The sequence below is a fragment of the Mustela nivalis genome (assembly GCF_964662115.1).
Source record: "Mustela nivalis genome assembly, chromosome: 4".
Lineage (NCBI taxonomy): Eukaryota > Metazoa > Chordata > Mammalia > Carnivora > Mustelidae > Mustela > Mustela nivalis.
The window spans coordinates 88,400,854-88,426,919 of NC_139023.1; the positions used below are offsets into that span (position 1 = coordinate 88,400,854).

General features: G+C 38.5%; 1 protein-coding gene across 1 annotated transcript in view; it reads left to right on the top strand.

Moving 5' to 3' along the window:
• The window catches only part of PRDM5 (PR/SET domain 5), a 217,792-nt gene that overhangs the window by 164,679 nt on the left and 27,047 nt on the right, over positions 1-26,066 (top strand). Inside the window, exon 14 of the mRNA XM_082728454.1 lies at positions 8,140-8,225. Within this exon, the coding sequence (XP_082584580.1) occupies positions 8,140-8,225 (86 nt within the window). The remainder of the gene's footprint in view (positions 1-8,139; positions 8,226-26,066) is intronic.

Consider the following 26,066-nt stretch of genomic DNA (forward strand, 5'->3'; position numbering starts at 1 on the left):
TATTTATTTATTTGACAGAGGGAGGAGAGATCACAAGTAGGCAGAGAGGCAGGCAGAGAGAGGGGGAAGCAGGCTCACCGCCTAGCAGAGAGCCAGATGTGGGGCTCGATCCCAGGACCCTGAGACCATGACCTGAGCTGAAAGGCAAAGGTTTAACCCACTGAGCCACCCAGGCGCCCCTAATTATATATTTCTAATTATTCTTTAACTCATGTCCTTTTTTATTCTGTGTCATGTATTCTATTTTGTTTACATCTATAAAACTCAGTTTTTATTTTACCTTCAACCCATAAATAGTTATGGCTTTTTATTTGAGCTTCTTTTCAGAAGTGAGGGATGGATACTGTTAACTGTAAGATTCTTAAGGAAAAGACTGCATCTTTTACTTTACTTTTTTTTTTGTAAAAAAAAAACTCATAGAACCTTGCATTAAAAAAAAAAAAAAGACTTGATTTGTTTTGATTCAGGTGGCAAAAGTATTTTGAGAAGTAAAGATCTCCGCATTTAGTAAATTTTTATTTTTATATTCTATTGCTCATTTCCTTCTAATAGTAAACTCTTTAAACTTTTAAAAATAGAGTATCTCTGTAAATACTCAAGAAGAAAATGTCAAGTTCAGACTTTGTTTTTCTTTCAAAGACAGTGTCCTTGGACTTAATTTCTTCAGATCAAGTGAGATTTTTGCAGGATTTGATTAATAGGAGAATTCTAAGAGTTACAGTGTGAGGTTCAGTGAGGTGAGTGGGGTTTCATGGCTCTTTTTGCTACAGAAGGAAAAAAGAAGTATTTCAAATGATAGAAAAGTGCCAAGAAGAACTTGAGCTACTCCCATCTGTCAGGGTAGCATTTCACTTCTCTCTGTGGTGTAGTTTTAGTTTATTAGATGCTCCATAAATTGAGGGGATTGGAATGGTGGAACTGGAATGGTGAAATTGGAAAAGTGATTGGTTGATGCTTGCCCCATTACATTTTTGTTTCATTTTTATTTAGAATAAGTCACTTTGATATCTTGTAACAATTTCCTTAGTCAACAAAAGCAAAACAAGCCAGTCTCATGATATTGTGGAAGACAAATTTAACGTTGTAAAGAATTCCTATATAAAGCTTGTATTTTGAAGTTCAACAACATGGAACCGTCTTACTTTTCATGAAACACACACTTTCAAGGTGAAAATTGCCCTCTCCAAAATTGATTTTTGTTGGAAAACTCAATGTAAAAAGTAAAACTCTGGCTTCAAAATATTTAAATCTTATTTAATTTAATTATTTAAACATTATTTAACTTGGAGTCATTGAAAGTGAGAGTTTAATTTTATTCCATCTTAAATTACGTTTTCTGTAGTACATATCTTTTTCTCTTTTTAGAAAACTATGAGAGCTTTCTGAAATCTTACAGGTTTTAAACATGTGTTGACAAAATAAAAGTTGAAATTATTTAACTGTTTTCTGAAAATAATCTATTTTATTTTAGTCAAAATCTCTTAAAATGTTTACATTACATATCGAAGCTTTTCTGCTTGTACAAAGTCTTTCAAAGCATAGGGCTCGTTGGCATTACACTTCTCTTTTAAAATTGTGGTAAAATAAGCAGAACATAAAATTTATCATTTTAACCATTAGTCATTTTAACACTTTTTAATTTTCAAGGTTGATCATGGTCATTATTGCTAAATGTGTTGTATTCAATATGTTTAGTAGCTTGAAACAAAATTTGATCTCTGATCCCCTTTATAGAGTGGTCAAGTTTATTTCTTAAATCAAATCCAGGTGCTAATTTAAGAATATCAAGGTTTGCAAGATTTTGTTTTATTAATTTCATATAACATAAATATAGATCTTAAGAAAAAATTTGGGTGAAGATGTTGAACGTTGAATTAGTTTGGAGCAATAGATGGGTAGTCAATGATGCTTGGCTTTAAGATCCTTTTCTCATGGAGATGAATGCTAATGTGTACTCCCTTCATGCATTTTAAGATTCTGTTTCAAAATTAATATGTTAGTCCCTTGGTGAAGGTTAGAGTTCTTTCTGATGTCTTTAATTGAAATTATATTTCATAAAACAATGGTAACATCAATAAATCATTGTTCTAATGGCATATATTAAACTAGAATCTGCTTTTTCCAATTGTTTTTAGTTATATTTGCCACCAGATGGTGGTTGTTGTAGTGCATTTTCTTCTACAAAGACTCAAGTTGGGTAACTTGTTTTAGGGCCAGCCTGGACTCTATAAGGTGTTCCATGTGGCATCCTGGTGTCCCCTCTCATTATCACTAGCTGCATCTAGAAGGCCATCTCCAGTTGTCTGGAGCTCTTTTCTGGACATTTTTTACACTCCTCCCCACACATTTCAAATACTTTTAAGCTACTCCCATCTCAGGTATGCCAGCAGTGAGAATTTGGATGCGCTTATTTCAAGCCCAGTAAGCTTAAATAATTCTAATTCAAATATGAAGAGTTTAAAAAAAAAAAAAAAAGAGTGTGCTTCAGTCATATGAAGTTAACATCAAGGATTGGCATTGGTATTCACTTACTGTTTTTGCCTTTCACAACAACCTTAGCTCAGTCCTTAGGCCCACTCCCTTAGAGGTCTTCCTTAAACCAATCTCCTTGTTTTATTTTCTTCATGTAGTTTATCAGTATCTGAAAATCTTGGGGTTTTTCTCTACTTTTTCTTGTCTTTCTCACTACACTAGCAAAATCGAAAACACAGTGACTTTGTGGTCTATTTGCAGCTGCATTCCCAAAGCCCAGGACAGTAATGAGAAGAGGATATGTGCTCAAAAAATATTTAATACATGACTAAAGTAGCTTCATGGAGTATCCACTTTGGGGTATCTTTGGAAATCAACTTAAAATTAACCTTCTACAATCGCCATCAGTGCTTCTGTTTGTTCCTTGGTATGTTTGAAGAAAACACGAGTGGATTTTAATGCTTGGTGTCAGAATGTAATTTAAAGAAAAAAGCAATTGCAAAGAACTCATCTATTTTCCTTAGTTAAGTGAAAAATATTTTGCCATTATGTACACATCAGTATTATTTGTGCTACTATGGTCATTAAATTTGACTATTGGTAGTTAAATCTCATAGATATTTGCCAGTATTGTATTTACCTTCTAAATATTGAAGGTGTCTACCTATATATAGTTCTCAATACACAGCTTTATATTGTGTTAGTATTTGCATTCACTTGGGACCTGCTTTGAGACAACACACATTCCTGACCTGCCCCCTATTTTTTCTTGAAGAGCTTTGATAAGTAAAATGATGCTTGAATTTACCAGCCAGAAAGATCTGGTTAATGTTAACTGCTATTACAAGAAGCCGAGTTTTTGTCAAAAACTTTAGAAAGGCTAATCTAATTTATGCAAAATACTAGCCATATTTTTAATTTATGTAATGGCATAAGAGTTAAGGGTTAAAACTCTGATTTTTTTAATTTATGTAATGACATAAGAGTTAAGGGTTAAAACTCTGATTCCACCACTTTATAGCTATGTCATCCTGAGCAAAGTACTTATCCCTTCAGTGGCTTACTTTCTTCATTTGTAACTAGGAATAGAATACCTAGATCATAAGGTTGCAAGAATTAAAATTGCTAATGCACATTAGGCATTCTGAACAGAACAGAGGTTCTATATGTTTCAGCTATTATTTCCATTTAGATTGTTTTTTAGCTATAATTTTCAGCTAATTCCTAGATTAATTAATATTCAGGTTAGTCAAAATTTGAACATTTTAATTAGCCTGAGCAAAATGAAGACAATATATAAATCTATCAGAGATATTAAAAAAATAGTAGTTTTGGGGGGCACCTGGGTGGCTCAGTCAGTTAAACATCTGACTCTTGATTTCAGCTCAGGTCATGATCTTAGGGTCATGAGATCAAGCCCATGTCAGGCTCCTTGCTTAGCAGGGAGGCTGCTTCCTCTCCCTCTGCCCCTCCTGTCACTCACATACACACACACTCTCCCTATCTCTCAAATAAATAAATAAATGAAATCTTTAAAAAAAAATAGTAGTTCCTTGGATTTGCTTCATATTGCACGTCAGAACCTATATACTGGGGGTGTTCAAGTAAGAAAGAAAGATTTATATTCTCAGGGTTAACTCAAATTGAAGATTGGTCACTGTTTGCTCCAGAATAATTTTATGTGTAGACAAAAGTGTTTCCCAGAGATTATTCATCACAGTAATTTGAAATAATGAAGGAAGGTATCATATGCATAATGTGAAAAAAAAGTAAGAATAACAGCTTCTTTTAGTATAGGAAAATTAGGCGAATGACTTTATTAGTTATTAGCATGTTGACTTACACGGGTAACCTGCAGCTTCAGATTCTGTGGGACTGAGAATCTGTCCTCAGAGTCTTAAGGGCAGGATTCCTGCAAAGGTGCTCCAACCAAATGGGTAAAGAATGTAGCAGTTTCATGTACAGTATGGGCTGATTTTTAAACCACACACTCTAGATTTCAAGTGCATTTTGTTTATCAAAGCCATTTACCCAGGGACATCCTTTAAAACTGGAGTTCTGTTCTGGGAGAGTAGAATGAATGAGTAAAGTTGGACTTCCTCAAGTTTCCCAAACATACCAGCTCAGTATCACTGGATCTCATAGTTGGAGTAGGGATGGGACAGAAGTTCAGTCCTCTAGAGGTACCAGTTTCCCTCTGGGTAGTTTGCATAGGCCTCATGGGCAGCAGAGAGGTAGACATACCTTTCTGAAAATAATAATAGCTAACATCGTGAATCGGGTGACTGTATTAGTTTGCTACAACTGCTGTCACAAAGTACCACAAACTGAGTAGCTAAACAATGGTTTGTCGTCTCAGGATTCAGAGGACTTGAAGTCAGAGATCAAGCTGTGGGCAGGGTCACACTTCCTCTGAAGGCACTAGGGAAGAATCTGTGTAGGGCCTGGCTTCTGGTAGTTTTTTGCCTTGTGGCAGCATCGCTGTGCTCTTTATATGACATCCTCTGTGTGTGTCCCTGTCTTCGCATGGCCCTCTTCCTATAAGGATGCCAATCAGATGAGAGTAGGGAACTCCATTACTCAAATAGCATTTCCAGGGACACATTTTGAAGGGAGAAGGTTAGGATTTCAACATATGAATGGAAGGACATAGTTCAAACCATAATAGTTAACTGGGTATTTTTATTGTCCTAATTGGGACACTGGTGAAAGTGAATGGAGTACTGTTAATCATTTTTCTGGGATAACCAGCATAACCTGACTGCCTTAGGCAAACCTGAATATATGGTCACTGTCCCTATGAGATAGATACAATTTATCCCATTTTTCAGAGGTTCAGTGAGGTTGAATAACTTCCCCAGAGTTATAACTAGAAAGAGGACAAGTATTATTCAAATTCAGGACAATCAGATTCTAAAAAAAGGAGAAAATCTATGCTTCTAACAAAAGTTAACGTTTTCATGTCTATAGAGAAAATTTCTATATTATGACACTAGGTAAAGTAGGGAATGGATTTGTTATGCTCCATTCTCTAAAATTTCTTAACTATATCTCTTTCCTTGCTTAATCATTTTAGCTATTATGAAAGAAAATAATAACCTGGTATAAGGCTTAATTAACATAAAATTCACCTGATGACTATGAGTCTTTGATTTGTGTTTGCTGGCTATTCTATTGGTATTTGGAGAGCAAGAAAACACCTAAAGCTTTACAGAGAGAATAGCCATGAATATTAGATGATATTAGGCTTGCTAGAAAATTTTTTGAAATGACTTTTTGTAGTGTAAACCACTTTACTGTTTTTAGCATGCTTTATTTGTAACCTAGATTTGATTTGTTGATTGACTTATTAAATACACATTTAGTATTCTTCATTATCACTAGAATAAAACAAACTTTGAAAATGTAAAAGACTACTTTGCTCTTCATACTTTATGAAGAAGGAAGTAAAAAAAAAAAAACTATTTGGAATTCTGTGATTCAGGAGTTACCACCATCAGCATTAGCATTTAGCTGTATGTTTCAGTTCTTTCTTTGTGAGGGGGGTATGCATGGTAAAGGTTAGATGGTCAAGAATTCAATAAATGAGAGTTGTTGCTACCTCTTCTACTGTCAATGCTGTTGCTACTGCTGTTAATATTATTTTCATTTTTATCACATCCTCAAGGAGAATTCTAGAAATAGCAGAGAAGGGCAGTCAGTATGACTTAGAGACTGCCATGTAGAGGACAGTGAGTAAAAAGAAGTTGGAGGGCTAAGTGTCTTACTCGGTAATCGGGTGAGTGTGGTATAACTAATCAGGGCAGGATATGCAGGATATTCAGGATCAGAAGTTGAAGACATGAATTCAGAATGCTGTATTTCAGCTGTTTATGGAATATCCAAATGAAGATACCTGGTTGACATATGGCTGTCTCAAGACTGGGTCTCAACAGAGAGGTCTGGAATTAAGATAAATATATATTATCAACTCAGTGTTAGAATAAGATTATACTTTCAATTTTTTTTCAAATAAGCTGGACTCTACACACCTTATTCTTCTGACAATGAAGAAACACCTTCCTAGGGTGGTGATTATAATAAGGTCAAAATTTCCAGTTCTACTGACCTAGTATAAATGTTGATTTTTATATCATGAAGAAGTTGGCAAGTCTAGATAGTTCTTTAAGGAGTCCTGTATCTATACTGCCATTGTAACTTTATTTGTTTATTGGTTTATTTATTTCCATTTTGGGTAGTTGTCATCATTTTACAGTGCCCAGTTCAAGGCGAGAGTCCTGGGTGCTCCCTCTCAGGGACAGGCTGGGAAAATGCAGCTGTGCTGGGGCCTCTGTATAGTTGCTGCCCCGTGATGTTACTGCTGAAAACACACAGTTCATATAGCAAGGCTCCTCAAGAATGGCACTGTCATCTTATGAAGCAGTGTCAAGGACAAGGGAGAGGTCCAGGAAGACTGCAATGAAAAGTGACCATTGGAGCAACAAGGAGTTCATTGTTGACCTGATAGGGGAGTTAGCTGGAGTAATGTGAGTGATACCCAGATTGAACAAGAATAAGGATCAAATGGGACCCGAAGGAATAAAGGACTAACACCTGCTGCTTGTGAAAAGCCCTGTCCTGGAGGGAAAGGAAAGGCATACAGGAAGTTTTACGTCTTTGATTGCAGCGTCCAGCGTCCTGCAGTGTTAAGTGCATTGCTAAATGAGAGAATAAAGAATAAGTAGTGACTTGAGTTACTGTTCTTCCTAAATAATTAGGCTTTGACTAGAGGGTAACTTCAGATTCCTCCTAGAGACTAAATTTTGTCACATTTTTGCTGTTTCATAATAGAATTTTTTTAATGTGATGTGTATGTTTACTTGTTTTAAAAAAAAAATGGCATGGCTCTTTTCTAAATAATGACCTCTAGATACAAGAGACTCAGCTACATTAGCAGATATGGATCAATTATTAAACTGCCAGTGGTTCTGTTTAACCTGCATCAGTATGTGAAATTCTTTTGAAACTCATCACCCCAACTGAGAGAGAATATGAAGTCTTTGTTTTTAAAACAAAGAATCAGTGAACCAATTAAAGACCCCTGAAGTGAGTAGTACGGTGACAGAATGAATGGATTAATGTAAAATCCTTTTAAGAGATTCTAAAAATCAGGAGATTTAATTTGGGCTCAAGTATTGAAAGGAATATGCCAGGGCACCTGGCTGGCTCAGTTGGTTTTGCATCTGTCTTCTGCTCAGGTCATGATCTCAGTGTCCTGGCATCAAGCCCCGTGTCAGACTCCCTGCTCAGCAGGGGAGTCTGCTTCTCCCTCTGCCTCTCCTCTGCCCTTGCTTTTGTGCTCTCTCAATCACTCCCTCTCTCAAATAAATAAAGTCTTTTAAAAAAATAAATAAAAATAAATAAAAGGAATACGCAGGAAGCCTGCTCCTGGCCAATATTGAAACACACTCTGGGCTCAGTCCCTCTCTGCGGCTCAGTCTCTCTCCACAGGAGGGGAAGGCATGGTCCATTATGCCGAAGCCCCCATGGTGTCAGCCCAGGTGTGCAGGGAGCCTCTTTTTGGCAGTGCCAAGAGTGTATGTGGTGATGAGGCTACAAGTTGAGGGAGTGATGGCAGTGCTTGCTTTGCTGGTTTACTTTTTTCTGACTTGAAGACTTCCTTTGCAGGTGAGCGTCCCTATCAGTGCCCTTATTGTGAAAAAGGATTCAGTAAAAATGATGGACTGAAGATGCATATTCGGACTCACACCAGGGTAAGATGATTTTCTGTCTCATTAATATTTATTATAAAACTATACTTAGTTTTTTTGAGAAGACATTTAACTTGAGAAAATAAAAATGATATATCTAAAATTATATGTTTGTATTTATGATGGACATTTGGGGATCAATTCTAAAAAAAAAGACAAAATAATGAAATAAGCAAAAGTCCAAACTCCAAATGGGTCCCCATTGTTTGGATTAGGAATAAGTGCTTAGGAGTAACAGGAATTATAAATGGCAAACTGCAAATAGATCGCAGCGTTTTAAGACGGAAAAGTATAAAAGATGCTGCCTCACAGAGCGTTTGCCAGTAATAGGAACATTCTTGAATAGAGGCGTCTGTAAGCACGTGACCACTCTTTAATACCCATGGGCAAATACATTTGCAAGAAAGATGTTGAAAATAATGTAAGTTCTTGGAAGAGGCAGAAAACAGGAAAGGACAACTCACTGCTTCACAGGGTGCTTCCTGGTATTGCCTTCCATTCTTTTCCAAGGGTGCCCTGTGTTCTTTAGCTTGTCAACACCTCTCAGTGCACTGTTGTCATTCTGTTACATACGGCTTTCCCAAACTCAAGCATGTGCCTCGCCGGCTACGTAAAAACCTGGGAGCAGCTTACCCTCCATCCAGCTACATTTCTTAACTCACTATTCTGTTCAGGGCACAGTGAGATACTTCATATGAACTTTCCACTTGGAAATTTGATGTTTTGAATAGTTCTTGATTTTGCTTTACCCTTCTTTTCACTGCATTATCTTCCACCCCATTCCTTCTCAGTCTGGCCTTTTAAAGGTGCTTATTGTCTGTACATAAATGACATGTTTTCCAGCTTTGAAGAGACTTGCTTCATCCCCTAAGAGCAATTCTAATTTCAGCCTTTCCTGGATTTCACTTTTTACCTTAGCTATAAAATAAAAACGTTAGAGAAAACACATAATAATAATGGACTTTCCAGTATAATAATATTCTGGCCTTCCACTTCAGTTCTGTAGGCCATAAAAGATACCCCCGGAGGTCTTGTGAAGAAAATCACTCTTTTTGTCTTTCTGGTGGAGGACAGAGGCAGCTTCTCTACTCATTAAACCAAATCCATAGCAGGTTTCTCCTTCTGGTTTATAACATCATATTTATATTATATGAATATTAGTAATTGGAGTACTTACTGAATATAAAATTACTTCATAAACAATAAAGGATTAGACAAGTATGACTGCTTATAATGATATGACTTAAATATTTATTTCACCTTGAACATTATTAAAGAGATTTAAATTACTTTTAGTTCAGCTTGGGAAGTTATCTTATGTGTGCAGTTTTCATAGTGGTGTTAATAAGATGTTTTAAAGATGCCAGCGCACAAACTAAGGGACCCTGGTTCTTCTCAGCCAAACTAGTGATATTAACCAATATCTGGGCTTGATGGGGTACATAACTATATTATCGCACATGATTACTGATGATAGGATTATACGACAGAAGAAAATCACTGCAGGAAAAAATTACCTTTTGGGTCCTCTCAAGAGAGTGTGATATTTCCAATTCAGTTAATTAGTTTTTTACTTTGTTTTAATATAAAGTTTATTAATGAGGCCAATACAAATAGTTATAAATACAAGACCACTAATCCCATGCTAGATACTTGTCTGGATCCTCATATTCATTTAAGAAGCCTCCCAAAATTTAGATCTCATAGCAACCTGTTAATAAATTTAAAAATTCTTTGAGGCCTCTATAGGGTAGATATTATTATGATCCCTCTTTTAAAAAGTGAGAAACTGGGGCACAAGTCAGTAAGGAGCCCAACTGACATGGGAACCCCCAAGCAGATCAGCTGGAGAGTCAACCCCCTTACCTAGTACATATGTTTGCCTTTCATTTACTTAAATATTTTGACTCTACTGACTGGTATACTTTCTTGTGTATTTTTAAACTAAACAAACTACAGTAACGACCCCAAATTTAAAAGCCTCATGTTCGTTTGAATATTTGAGCATTGACTCAGGATCCTGAAACTGCCTGGAGGTGTCCAGGTGCAGGTGGTACTTCTTAACAGCTCTCGAGCACTAAAGAAAACAAATCCCAGCCTTTGATTAAGGGAACACCTGACAGGGCCTCAACTAGAAGCACCCAGATTTTAGACAGAATCCCATACAATTAGTGGAGCACTCCAGAGGAACAGGGTAAGTAGATCTGAGCCTTTCAGGTTTTGCCTCAAACTCTTCCTTAATTCTTTTTCATGCATTATTTGTATATTATCACAGACAGCTTTAGTTTTGAAATTACATTTCCTAAACATTGAATGGATACAGATATTCTTCGCATATTAGTGCAGCTTTCCAAAAACTGATTATCAACTGATACAATCTAATTAATATCAAGATCCAAGAGACTTTTTAAAAAAGTTCTAGAGGAACAATCTATGCAAATTCATACTTTTCCCAATAGTACTTGGGTTTTATAGGACCAAATATAAAAATGATATTATGACATTTGGACCGTAACACAGATCAGTTTCAGTTTTGTACTCACATTACATTTAGTATTTAAATAGTTCTAATTCTGGGATTTTTTGTCCTATTTCAAAAGATCATTTTAATTCCGCTACAAGAACAACAACAAAAACTGTACTATTGAGCAAGTTACATCTCTGAGAAGTTTTGGTTAGTCTGCACAAAATGCCATGCCATGACTTCATCCTCAGATTCGCATTCTGTGGTTACTGCACGGATGCCTTAGCGAGGGCACACAAAATGCTTTTACTCCAGTTATCGTTTAAGTGGTCCAGTAAGGGCTGCAAGTGTGGGAGACAATTTAACTAGAATCCACATTTTACTAAAAGGCTAAATAGTCATTGGTCTTTTATGGAGAGGCCGCAGCATAAGTCCTTTTATCCATTTCTTCCAATGTAGTATATATTCTCCATATTTTTGGTTTTTAATACTATGTTGGGCTGGATGTATTTTTCTTTGTATCCATCCTGCTTGTATCTACAGTTTGTTATTAATAGCTGTGTTTTGGAAAACTCTCTTCATGTTTTAAATATTACTTCTTTGGTCCCTTTCTTTCCTTCTTCTTCTTAGAAGATTTTGAATACATGTGTTAGATCATTTGATGTTATTCCATAGCTCTTGATAGTTCTCTTCTGGTTGCTTTTTGCTTTGTTTTGTTGCTTTTTGATTTTTAAACATGGTTTTCTTCTTCTTGTGTGTCATATAATTTCAGTTTCACTGAATCTTACCTCTGTTGTTACCAGTCTGCCTGTTGAAGGAATTCGTCTTCGATACCATGTTTTTCACTTCTAATATTCCCATTTGGCTTTTAAAAAATTACTTCCACATTGCTGTTAAAATTACCCATTTGTTTGTGCATGTTGTCCACCTTTTCGTTGGATTCTTTAACGCATTAATTATAGTTGTTTTAAATTGTCTGAGAGTTTCACCCTCTGGGCCATCCTTTGATCTTGTTGTGTTATCTGTTCTGCCTGTTGATAATGGGTTTGGGTGAGTTGCTTTTTGTATGTCACACAAAATTTTTATTCAGTGCCTAATTACTGTGTGTAAAAGAATAGTATCTACTATTCTTTTACACACAGTAATTAGGCACTGAATAAAAATATTCAGTGCTAAATATTATTTATACCTAAAAATAGGTATACCTTTCTTTCTTCCAGGCCATTAATGTAAGGGGTTGAGCCAGTCTAGTCAATAGTTGAATGATCTTTGGGTTTTATTGTTGCTATAGGTACTGTGGGCTTTAAGCTTCTCTCATGGTGGGCTGCAATTTTGACATTCTTACTGGGAAGTCTGGATGTTCAGGGGTTTTCTACAGTAATTCTCCTCTACCAAACAGATGCTGTATGCCTTTGCCACAGTAGAGATTTCTCTCTCTGTGTCATTGTCCCTTTACTAATTGCAGTCTGCTAGTATATGTTACTCAGCATGAGATGTGAGTGGGACAGAAGGCTCTCTTGGTTCTCTTGCTCAAGCAATAGAGTGAGGCAGGTGCGATGTACCTAAGCCTCTGAAACGGAACTTTCCAGCATTCCTGCCCTTGGCCAGTGGTGGGCAAATTCTGCCTCTGCCTTTGTTCAGGTCTGGAGCTGTGGTGTCCTAGGCACAAGCTACATATGGCTATTGGAAATGTAATTATAATTAATTGTAAATACATGGAATTGGAATTTAATCAAAATTAAGGCTGATTCATAGAATGCATAACTTGTGGCACTTGTATCAGACAGCACAGTTTTAAAACATTTCTGTCATCACAGAAGAGTCTATAGCACAGGTCTGAAAGGGCAGGTGGCTGAACTTGGCCTTGTGTCAGTGGAGAGTTTTAGGCATATCTGAGGTTGCTGCTCCTCTTCTGGCAATGGTAGACCTCTTCTCCACATCAATGTGTATCTCCAGCAAAAGCAGGTCCAAGAGTGCCTCCCCTTCGAGTTCCTGCAGGGTGCAGGGTGTGGACAAGCTTCTATTCTTCCCCAGAGGCAAAGCCCTTCACCTGGGACCAGTGTGTACAAGAGGCTCCTGCCTCACCCGCAGTCACTGATGGCCTTTGCCTCCTGATGGAGATAAGAAGTCTTGGCAGAGACTGAAGTTGCTCATTTCCTGAGTCAGAAGGGTCTGTGGCCTTGTGCTTATACCCTGGCAGCGGCCAGTCACCACCTCATGGCCACACAGTGACCAGAACACAGATGAGTGCCTTTTGGTGGGCCTGTTCCACCCTGAAACCATGTCAGGCCCTGCAGCCTGCATCATGACGGGGCTCTCCAGTCCTCCCAGCCTGCCTCTCATCTTTCTTACCAGCACCTGGTGGAGCCAAGGGAAAAGAAGCTATGGATGGTGTGGACTTCCAGTGTTCTTGGGTCTCCCCCCACCCCCATTCTGATCTGAACCATCCCGATAGCCCACCGTGGACGTTTAAGAATCCTTTAAAGTTTTACTTGTTTTCTTCCTACCCACCCACTGACTGAGCTAACAGCTGCCTCATCCTTGGTGCTGTGACCAAGGGGAAAGAGTTCTCGCGTTCTTTCTCTGTGGCCTTCAGTTCACCTTCTTGTCTGGGGACTCAAAAAACATCCCTTGACCTTAGGTTCAAAACAATGATGTAGATTATCCAATGGGGTTTTTTTGTTTATTTGTTTTGTGTTTTGTGGGTTTTTTTTCTTTTTAGGGTAAAAGTGATGTTCTTTGTGTGTTTTTTTTTTTTTTCCACATTTTCAAAGCAGTAATTTATCTTAGCTGTCTAGGTTTGTTGGGATAACTTCTTGTACTTAAAGTCTCTAGATTAATTTTCTGCTTGGAAAGCAGATGGAAGCAGAGTCTTATACTCCATGACCAGTTAACACCTCCATTTAGTAAGGGAAGCATCCCCATTTATAGGCCCATGTGGTTTAGGCCATTGTGTTAGGTTTGGACAAAGGGATTCTGTTTCCCAGGATGTGGCGAGGTCAGTCTGCCTTAGGGCAGGGCTTGGCAGGCCTCCCACGGGGCAATGCATTATGAGCCATTTCTCATCTCTGTCTAGGTTCTCTCCTATCTAACGTTCCTTCCCATTCATGGGCTGGTTTCTTTGCTTGGGTGTTGAAGGAGACAGCTTTTTGTGGGGAGGAAGACTTCTTTTGCATGTGGGTGGGAAGGATTCTTTAGTTTGGACACTGGCTTCAAACCAAGCCTTTTCAGTGAAACAACCTCAGAAGGCAGTGTTAATTTCCCCAGGGATTTTAAGCCTGGAGGTGCTCTAGACACTCTGGCCAACCCTCCCCTCCTTATCTCTGTAGTCCTTTTGTCTAAAAGGTCTTCTTGATCACCCTAAATTATATCTGAGGTAGATATCTTTATGAGTAATGTCTCAAGTCCCAAATTAGTATATTACACTTAGGAACAAAATCATCTGGAAATTATGGACTTTAGGTTTTTATTGCCTTGGACACATTGAGCCAAAACACTCTCACTGAAGTGTGGCACATTGCTCATAAATATCCATTTTGTAAACATTAGGTTCAAAAGGAATTGTTTTTGTAATTATTTACTACAGAAGGCTTCACATCTTACTTAATCACTTTTGAATTTCAACATGGAAAGCACCTGAACCAATTAGAAAGTTATTTCAGAGAGTCTGCCTTTTGCATACCACATAGAAACCTAATTAACTTACATAAGCTTCAAGATCACAGCTGTCTGTCCAGCCTTGTTTGTGGGAATCGCCAGATTAGTTCTTACAAATAGGAAAACGCAAGTAATTGCCAGTGGTTAACAGTAACAGCAAGTCTTTTATGTCGTTTTATATTTTGTTAATTTTCCTTCATGAAACATCCTGTCCCTGATCCTCAGGTAGTTCAGGTTTTGGGTGGGTTAAACAAACATGTGCACTTGGCACTTTTTTCCGACACCATGCAGTGAGACCCTGGGCCCTGAGACCAGACCAAAGTGGGACGTCTCTGAGTCCCTGGGCATCAGGCACTGCTGAATTTATCTGGAGGCTGTAGGGTGATATGCCAATGAGGCAATTTGGAAACTCTACAAAAATATCCAACCAGAGCACTCATCAGCCACACCATGTGGATGTAATGTAAGCATGACGTTGAAGGAAAGAGAAGCGTTCATTCATTGTGGGTGCCAATGCTAGAGGAGGAATGAGAAGTGAACACTGAGAGGAAGAAGAGGCAAGAAGAATTTTCCCAGCTACAGGAACATTATATAGGATTTTTGTAGCCTTGGTGGAGAACAAAAAGAGGTCTTTTAAGGGTAAAAATCAGCTTACAATCTTCATGAACGCATGATGAGGCATTCCTTAAAAACCTAGAGGCATGGGGCGCCTGGGTGGCTCAGTGGGTTAAAGCCTCTGCCTTCGGCTCAGGTCATGATCCCAGGGTCCTGGGATCGAGCCCCGCATCGGGCTCTCTGCTCATCGGGGAGCCTGCTTCCTCCTGCCTCTCTGCCTACTTGTGATCTCTGTCAAATAAACAAATAAAAATCTTAAAAAAAAAAAAAAAAAAAACCTAGAGGCAAACGAAGAAGCAAGCCTGTTGAATCAGGAAGGGGTGGGTGAATTCATTCCAGGAAATGCTAGAGAGAGAGAGGGTGGTATGTGAGTTGAGCTTTGAGGAATAGGGAGGAGGGCATGCTAGGCAGATGTAACCATGGGGAGAAAGAGAGAGAGGTAGTAGCTCCAGATCCGGTAGGGTGGCCTCTCCACCGTGACTGAGTGTGAGGATACATGTCAGAGTCCGGCTGCAGTTGTGACAGGCTGGGACTGAGGAGCTTGGATGGATCCTGGAAGCGAGTTGTTTTGTGTGATGTGTTTTATTTTGAGTAGAGGGATGACACGATTCTCTCTCTTATAGAAAGACTGCAGAGAAGGTGTCTTCAAGTGTGAATGAAAGGAGCCATCCTAGAGGCAGGGAGACCCAGTCAGGAGGCCGGAGGGCGCCAGCTGTGCTAGACAGGGAGCCCACACCAGGTGGCCATTGGACCTGAAAGTAGGAACATATACGAGAGACACCTTTGAAATAGTATCGAAAAATATTTGAAAAAATATTAAAATAGTATTGAAAAGTACATATAGACATGTACTGTGTATAGGAGGTGAAGACTAGGGAGGAGTCCCAGATGAATCTGAAATGCTTGGAAGGGGCACGTCAGGATATGGTGATGTTGCATGTAGAGAAGGAAGAGTAGCTAGTAGATTTAGAAATTTAGATTTAGAGTGTTTTTATATCTAGAAAAGAGGAAGATGTTAAAAACAAATTTAATAACCTTTTAAAAGTTTATTATGACTTGAGAAAAAACATTGAAATGTGTTTCTATTTTGGATTTTTCTAAATTTCACCAGCTTTTGTGCTTGTGGGGACAAAAGGGTATGGCTCGTTGCCACTCTTCTTGAAAACATCTTTAATGTGGTTTTGGAATTAATAAATCTTTGGTTGCTTCCACACATATTTCTTGGGGAATTTTAGAGGCCTTACAAATGTATCATTTAAGATAAATGGCTTTGAGATACTGTTGTATTTTATTTGGCTCAGAAAATGCACCTGCATGAAATTGAACATTCTTATTCTATCGCAGTAAGCTGCCTTTCCCTTTGTAAAAGGGAAATCAGACCATGTGAAAAATAACTCCCCTTTCAGGGACTGACAGCATCATTTTCTCTTTCTTTTTCCCTTTTTCTTTTCTGTGAAAATTCTTTTTGATGGTCATCGACCCACTTGGCAGAGCGCCTCTTTTTTTAATTCTCTGGGCAACTATGCTCATGAGCTAGTCAGCTCTCTTAAAATCCCCAGCAAAGAAACATTTCGGTTCCCTGGTTAGGGATACTTTTCTGGCACATCAATTGATGTTCCCAATTTTAAATAGTACTTCTGGTCCAGGCATTCTAGAATGTGATGATTGGTTCCCTGAATTTCTGTAGGCTTTGATAGTAAGAGATGAAAACTTAAATTGCATTTCATACTTTTGACAAATTTATTCAGTAAGTAAATTATCCTATAGGAAAACAGACAAAAGTCTTTTGTGAGTTTTAAATTCTTTTTATTGTATTTAGGGTTACAAGAGTAGAGTCATATTGATGTGAGGGACTGAACTGGTTGCAGGCATCAAATGTGATTTTTATGCAGAGGTTTTTTTATTTTTGTTTTTTGTTTTTTTTAATGGTACTTACATTATCATTTAGTATTTCTTTACTTAACTTGATACTTTGGAAACAAATGAACAAGCCTAGAACCCTTCGCCTGAAACATAATGTATGTTAGTGTGGTGATGGTGTCTTCAAGATGGTTGTCATCACTCTTCCCTTCTTGCATGCGCATGCTACTCTTTATGTCCCCACAGGTAGAGTCTAACTTCCCTCCCTTTGAATGTGGGCTGGCCTCAGTGACTTGCTTGACCAATACTAGAATGCAGCAGAGATAATATTCTAGGAGTTCAGAGCATCCATCCTGAGAAAGTCTGTAACTTTTGCCTTTGTCTCTTGGAACGATGCTGTGAAGACCACAAGTCCTGTGGTGACATCACAGATAGGCACTCCACACAGCAGCCAACACGAACTGCCAGGCATATGAGGAAGCGATTTTGGACACCTTGTCTAATTGAAACTTCAAATGACTTTAGCTGCAGCCAACTGACTGCAATTATAAGAGAGACTGAGAACTGATGTCTCTGTAACAGTCAGCTCTCAAAACCATGTCCGCCCACAGTCAGTCCACAAACCCAGTCCACAAAACCATGAAAATAACTACTTACTTTATGTCACTAGGTTGGGGGGAGGCTGTTACACATCAGTAGGTAACTGGAACAAGTGCTAAATGTTGCACAATGCTGAGTAAGTACAATCTTAATTGTAATATGCTTCTGCCTTTTAAAGTGGTTGACATTTCTGGACAAAGTGCTAAGGTAAGCACATACAAGCATGTTCCTAAGCATAAGTTAGCTGTTGGATTGTAATATCATTTAGCAACGTTTAGCAATGTTTTACAATTGGGGAAATACAATTTTTAAAATATAGTTTAAAGAATAGTACTAACAGTTGTCTAAAAAGTATATGGTGCTCTGAAAAGGACTCTAGAGATCAAGAAACGTGTGACCACTAAGGCTTTCCTGATTCTTATGTACTACTTCAGTACTTTGCATTCAAAGTCTGATGGCAAATCTGCTTACGCAATATATAAATTTATACAAGTGAGCTTATTAAGACCTTTCCTTTAAATAGTAGGCCCTATAATATGTGTGATATTGGGATGGCTAAAGTGCATAGGCTCGTCACCATCATAAATTTTCTTTGCAATGCTTTTGAGAAAGTGACATGATGACTGTAGAGTGTGAAACTGGGTTACCTGGCAGTGTTATGATTGGGAATGCTATCTGTTTGGGCATCTCAGATGTAAATCAGAGTATGTAATTCTTGCCTTTGGGGCTGGTGGTCTGGCAAACACAGTTACGGGTAGTCCCTGCTCCAATGTAGTGATCATGAATAAACAGTTGGAACATCTTCTGTTTGGGACTTTTTTCCTGATGAGGACACTTTCTGACTGAAGCTGTTTAAAGTACACAAACCACACATACACACACACACACACACACAAACCTCTCAGTTTTTTTAGTTTAACAACTTACTGTTATAGTTTGTTTATATGTTTCTCTTGTTTAGATCTTGACTTCCATGTAGACAGAAATCCTCCCAGTCCTTTTTCCTTAACATCTCTGTGCCAGACTCCTAGTGGTTATCAGGCTTTTGAATGAATGAAGTAAACTTATATCAGAAGTAAACTATATTAATTTACCAACAAATCTATAGCTAACTAAGATATATGAATTCACTCATTCATTTATTTAGCAAACATTTGTTGAAGAACTACAGGGTGCTACAGACTGAGAATACAGCAATAGACAATTCAACCATTATCCCTACCCTCAGTGTTTGGAGTCCGTCTGTGATAGGAAGTATAATTCTTGCTTAATTAGCCATTTCTCCTCATACTCAAAAGGTTCAAGAAGACAAGAGCATGTGTATTTAGCAGACATTTGTGATAGTGCCCACTGTGTGCCAGAAACTGTTGTGTCACAAGCCCTGCCTTGTGTCCATCAGGAAAGATAAGCAATAAGGACATTATTTTAAGTCATAAACAATAACAGGTGTACAAGTGATGGAGGAGGAAAGTACCAGGTCCCAAGTCTATAACCGGCACCAAGCCTCGTCCGACATCTGGATGCCTTTGTCATGGTCCTCTCCTGTGCCTTGTTGGACCTTCTTTGTTGTATTGTTGTCTGTTGTTACACCTGCGCCTCTGCCTTTCCCTAGGTTACAGTGAGCGGGAGGCAGTCCTTTCTGTCCAGGTGGCAATGGATGACTAGACACCTGTTGCTCAGTGCTTTGCATACCATGTGGATGTACACTGGGCCAGCTTCTCCCTGATTGCCCTCTTGGGCTATTCTTAAATGGCTCTAAAGACTTTGTCCTTAGAGTTCTGTTTGCTGAAGAGGGAAGCTGAAAGTCTGGGGTCCTTCAATGGAACCACGCTACTCCATTTGTCTGCCCTGACTCACCTGGCAGACAAAGCTCACGTGGGCCGTGTGTCTCAGGCTGCAGCATAGACCATATACAGTCCTTCGAGCTTCAGCCTCATCTCCCGAGGGTCATTGTTCCTTTAAGACAGCATTTGGATGGAGATCAATGAGAACAGTGTTACTAGGGAGTAACATGAAAACCCATCTCATTCGCAGAAAAGAAAGTAGGTAATTTGCAAGGTTTAGTACTTTGTTAGTAATGAGAAATCATTTTACAAATAAAATATATCACTGTGCCAAGGAATTGAGGTTGTGACCATCGATCTAAAGGTTGTCTCTCTGAGATCCCAGGATTTAGGAGAACTTATTTCTTCTGCCCGTGTTTGTTATATATACTGTGTGCCAGAGTTATGCTTGGTGCGAGGGGTACATGGTTCAATCTATAATACAAGGTGCCTGAGACTGTCAGGTAATTTTACGTGATTTTTTATGTGATGGATCATGACATAATGATAATAATAATAATAATAATAATAATAAAGGAGGCTTCCAGAGTGAATAGAGGGGATGGATGATGAGACCATGGAGAAGCCCTGGGAGGTCTGTGGCCTTAGAATGTTGGCTCTGGGGGCGCCTGGGTGGCTCAGTGGGTTAAAGCCTCTGCCTTCGGCTCAGGTCATGATCCCAGGGTCCTGGGATCGAGCCCCGCATTGTGCTCTCTGCTCAGCAGGGCGCCTGCTTCCCTTCCTCTCTCTCTGCCTGCCTCTCTGCCTACTTGTGATCTCTGTCTGTAAAATAAATAAATAAAATCTTTAAAAAATATAAATAAATAAAGAATGTTGGCTCTGTTAGATTCTGCTCAATACTTTGTTTCTGATTATTGGCGAGTACCAGCCCCACTCGGATTATCAAATTACTTTATTCTTAAATCTTCGAGATCTCTTTGTTCTCTGATGCAGTGATCCCTTGGACTCACTTCAGCTTGCCAATACGCTTTGATTATTCTGCACAGGGAGTTTTGGGTAGAGATAAGGGAGTGTTTCAGGAAAATACTCCCAGGCTAACCATTCCTAGAGAAACAGCAAATCCTTTTCTAGTGGCTTTTTCCTAGGATCCATTTGGTCTCCCTTCTTTTTCCCACTGCTTTAGAGCAAGGAACAAAACAACTGTGCCTAAAATCAAAAGGCCTCATTTCCTATCCTTCCAGACCTGATGGGAGAGCTCTTCTTAACATCTTAAGTGAGCAACTCTTTCCTGTCCCAGCAGGGTACACAAAGACAGATCTAAATGCCTTTTTTTTCCCCCAATCTGTCACATAACCTTCAGTCTGGGACTATTCCCACAGCTGAGACGATATTTTAATTGAGGTATTGATGAAGCTTTGAGCTTGTGAATAATGTAAAATTTAGATAGATTTTCATTTGAAGGGATTATTTATGGAATATTTGGTTAACTGATTGACATTAGTGTTATCCTGAATGATGGAAATAAAATCAGATCCCTGTGTGTAAGTTGCAAATACTTGTGATGATACGTGGTTTATTTTGATTATCTCACATAAAGCCTTAAAAATCAAAAACAAAAAGAATTCATCATACAGGTTTTTGTGATAGTTTCATTTTAACTTTGCTTAACAAAGATTCAAATATTAGTTGCATATATAGAGGACTCCTGATTAAAGAAACGTCCTTTGGCGAATGTGGTAGATTTCTGATTGCAACTCTTTAAGATTTAGGAGAGCCTATGTTTAGTCTTAGTTGGCCAACTGAATGTTGTTGAGCCAGCTTCTGTGTTATGTACTGTGTATTCAAGGAAGGGTTAAGAAAAAGTCCTAGCCCTGAAGGATTCTGGACAGAGCCTCTGAAGGAGATGACCAGCTAGAGCAAGGCAGGGCCTGTGATAGAGTGTCCCCAGGGTACAGAAGAGGGGCACCTACCTCACTCTGGACAAGAGTGCAGGCCAAGAAAGGTGTCAGGGAAAAGCATGGAAATTTAGTCTGGGAGTAGAAAGCTCATTCCTGAAATCTCCATGGATTGAAAAGAAAATGACTGAGCAGCAGAACATTTTCCAAAAGGAAACCGAGGAAGAGCAGCCAAAGTAGCTGAAGGAGAACCAGGAGAAGAGATGGCATTAAAAGCCAAGGGAGAAAAGTAGTAGCCATATGTGCGGCCATCCTCTTGGAATTCTATCATCTCCGGAAGCCTATTACAGGTTCTGGAAAGCCCAGCAGTAAAGATACCTTTTGTGGTTTGTTTAACCAGCATTTGCCAAGATGATTTAAGCAGAGTGAGTGAGAGAATGAATGTGTGTGGGGGGAATGTATGTATGTTCTACTGTATCTCACTGGGGCTAGTGTTCAGTAAAACACAATTTGAGAAATGCTGGTCTAACCCATCCCATGTATGGCTGCCACAGTTATATTTACAAAGGTCTGATTTGATGACGTGTCTCAGTTACCAAAGAAAACACAACAGACAGAAGCAACCCGAAAGGATCTCTCACTACTTTCAGGCTGGTCCACAGGGTAGCCCAGGGTGCCCTGTGCCCCACTGGTCATATACCTGCAGCTCCCCAGTCCAGCTCTCCTTCCCTCTGAGCATGTGTGTGCACGCGCGTGCACACACACACACCCACACACACCCTGAGCTTTGGCTGGTCTGGACCAGGCATCTTTATCCCGAGGTTCACAATGTTTTCTGCTTCAGTGTTTCTTGACAGTACAGATAGAATAATCCTTGTTCCCTGGCCTCTTTGTTCCTCATCCTCTCCCCTTCTCTTACTTCTGTCTGTGGAGATCTTAGCTTCTTAAAGCTCCTGGTCAGAAACCACTTTCTATCCAGCCTTCTCTACCACCTCTGCCATGGACATACTTTAGTGATACATTAGATTACATTTGTTCTTTTTTTTTCCAGTTTTAGAGCCTAGTTTTCCTTTTCTTTCTTTTTTCTTTAGAGCTTATTTCATTTAATCATTCAACAATATAATTTTATGTCTTGTAACTTTATAGCTAACCTAGTATTTATATATCTTTTCTGTAAAAATGGGCTTTCTAAATAGGTCTTCATTAGTGGTGAAGGGACACACTTTCTAAGATTTGTTCTCAGCCACCAAGAGTTTTCTGTATACCCGGAGGGGAAACAGACTCTCACATTATTAAATGGATCTTCTTCCAGAGAGAGGATCCATGTGTAAGAGGAATGTTGGAATGTACAAAATATAGCAGCTCACTTTGCCTGAGGGAGACCAGATAGAGTTCACTGAAGAAGTCTGAATTGGGTCAAAAACAGGAGTATGAGCTTTCTTGGGAAAGAAGCAGAACTGGGGGGTAGGGCATGCCAAATCAACGGAGCGCTGTGTGCAAAGTCATGAAGTTGTGCTTTGTGAGTTGTTGAGAAGCCCAGTGGGGGACCCCGCAGTGTGTGTTGAAGAGAACTGAGCATAAGGTGGGGGACTAGGCAAGTTCCCCAAGACCATGAGGAGATTTCTGTGCTGAGACAGGAAAATACGATTGATTCCATAGCCAGTAATGAGTCAACACAGGTTTTTTTCCCCCAGTGAGGAAATGAAGGAAGAAGAGAAGCAAGCATCCTAGAGGTTTTCTGCTTACAAATTCAAAACTGTGAAATAAAGACAAGTGTTTCCTCCAGTTAACTCTCCTTTAAACTAACATGTTGTTCATCTTTTGTATCAATTTTTTTATACAAAAACTATCTTTCATATTAAGACTAACAAAATGTAACTCAATTGCTAAAACTGTAGTTACTACTATTTCTACTGTGAGAACAAAACATAGGACACAACTGTCTCTTCATTCCCCATGGTGCCCTCAGTGGAAACCTGGCGTATAATCTTGGGGTTGCTCTCTCCAGTTGAACTGGTTTCTATAACGTTTGGGGCAGAGTGGTGTCAGAGAAAAACTTTATCCTCCTGGCTTGGGCAGCCCCTTTGCAATAATAATGTCATTATTTCAGAGAAATCTACTCAGTTCCTTTGTGTACGTGCTGTATCAACAAAGAGTATATGTATGGCAGTTTGCAGATTTAGCTAAAAGAAAACTCTATAAATATTTAGCATTTCTGCTAAATGATGATTGCTGCCTTGCTACCACTATATTATCTTTAGACTTTAATAATATACTTCAGGATTTAAAGGAAAGTACATGCTGTGTGATGTGTATAAAGAGAATTTTTCTTTGTTTTTGAGATAGGCAATATACAATTAATTTTTAAAAGAAATGGGGCCATTATTCTTAGAAAAGTAACACATTTTCTATTCTAGTTTCTCTCTGAAACAGAATTTTATATTCATCTTGCACTCTATTCAGGGACTTTAATTACTAAAGTATCATAGGAATCTTGAAATAAAGGACTATTTATATGAAGGTTCCATTAATGGATTTCAAGAACAATGCTATATCGAGGATCATACATAATTTCCTTTCTTCATAAAATCACCCCAGGTATATCTTCATAATTTTTGTGCCTTTTCCAATTTTGAATTACATTATTTATGTGTGTATTTTAATAATACATAGAAAAAAGCAGGTTAGTAATATGTAAAATACCCTATTGAATTCTTATTATGAGCCAAGCATGACATTAAGCAAAATCCCGTGACACGGTATAAAATCTCATGTTCCAAAGAGGGAAGTAAGGTTTAAAGAGATTAAGTAACTTGTCCAGTCATATGACTAGTGGACAGCACAAAGATTAGAAATTAGATGCCTTTATCACTAAAAATCTTTATTCTCTCTCTCTCTCTCTCTCTCTCTCTCTATATATATATATATATATAAATAGATAGTTATCAAGATGTTCTAAAGGATTAACTGCCAAGTTGTATGAACCCATCTTTTACAAATACTCCAAGAAAGCTGGTGCTGAGTTCTCATTCAGTTCAAAAACAACTTGTTGCTGCTAAGTACCTTTTAAGTCCACTGCTGTCCTTTCCTCCTTCCGCATTGCAGAGTCCCCAGGGTTCATGGTGTGAGGATGTTCCAAGAGGACTCTCACAAGGACACTCCTCATCAAAAATTATTCCACAGTACCAGTATGACCTCTACAGGCATTTTCTTTTCACTTGCATATTTTAAGCTGTTTTCAGTAAAAAAAAAATTCTTAATCCTTTAAAAGCCATCAGGGAGGGATGTTTCATGCCCCTTGTAATCCATCTTAATAAGTGCAGTTTCAACGTAGGAAGATTTACTCCTCACATTTTACTTAAATTCCTCATTTGTAGTTGCTCTGCATCATTGGAGATTAAAACAGCATTTTCAATGTAAGAACCTTTCAGATCTTTGAGGGTCGATTTTCGGCATAATATTTTAGACTATTTTAGATATATTCCTCCAGGAAAATACATCTAGGCCAGAAATGACTCCCAGTAGGACATACGGTAAGTTGATATGAAGGCCAGTGGTCAGGTTGAGTGAATTATGGTTTTGAGGGACGTATTGGGCCTCTCAGCCATGCTGCCTTCATCTTAAGGAGGTTGTGAATATTTTTTTAAAGCCTTGATTTCAGTAATTCTAGGTATTTAGGGTGAGATTTATTCTTAAATTCATGATGGAAGGAAAGGGACTTTAGGATAGAGGTCATTTATTCTGGTTATAGTTTAAATTATAGTTATATCCATAACTTTATTATATCTATAACTTTAATCTAGTTATATCCATAACATAACCTTATTCTCCATAAAAGAGGTGTTATTCTTTGATTTCTTTATTTTTTACTATAATCTATGAAGCAGTTAGTGGTTCCCAGAATATATCATTACAGCCTGAACCAAACCATATTTATATTGAAGTAAAAATCTGCTTTCCCTGAGAAACATTAAACCTCTGGCTATCTCTTTCTTGTCTTTATGCTTCAGATTAAATCCTTATCCTCTCTATCAGTTGTGATTCAGTAGAGTGAAAATCTCCTTCTGGGGTGTGAGAGTCATAGCTGGTAGACAGGCTTCAGCCACGCTGCTCCTGAAGAATATTTAAGTGTGCTGCTTGACAAATCCCATTTTCCATCAGTCCTAATCTCAACTTCAGTTCTCAATTTTAAATTATCTTTTTTGGGGGCCATAGATTTGGGTATCTTCTAGTGAAATGATATTTGTTGTGTATTTTTTCTATGTAGTTAGTTTACTCATTTTAGGAAATCTATAATGCAGATATTATCCTTTCTTGTGACTTCAGTTCTTTCCAGAGAGTATTTAAGTATGAATATTAAAAAGTTAATGCCATGGGGGAGCCTGGATAGCTCAGTTGGTTAGGCATCCAACTCTCATTTTGGGCCCAGGTCATGATCTCAGCTGAGGATCGTGAGATGGAGCCCCAGTGTCGGGCTTCACACTGGGCTCCGCACTGTGCTTGGAGCCTGCTTAAGATTCTCTCCCTCTCCGTCTGCCCCATCACCCCTGCAGGTACCAACTCTCTCTTAAAAAAAAAAAAGTTACAGGACACCTGCACCCCAATGTTAATTATAGCAGCAGTGTCCACAATAGCTAAACTATGGAAAGAGCTCAGATGCCCATTGGCAGAGGAATACATAAAAAAGATGTGGTATATATGTATATGCAATGGAATACTACTCAGCCATCAAAAAGATGAATTCTTGCCATTTACAATGACAGGAATGAAACTAGAGGGTATTATGCTAAGCAGAGTAAGTTAGTCAGAAAAAGACAATTATATAATTTCACTCCTATGTGGGATTTAAGAAACAAGACAAATGATCATAGGGGAAGAGAGGAAAAATAAAACAAGATGAAATCAGAGAGGGAGACAAACCATAAGAGACTCTTAATCTTAGGAAACAAACCAAAGGTTGCTGAAGGGG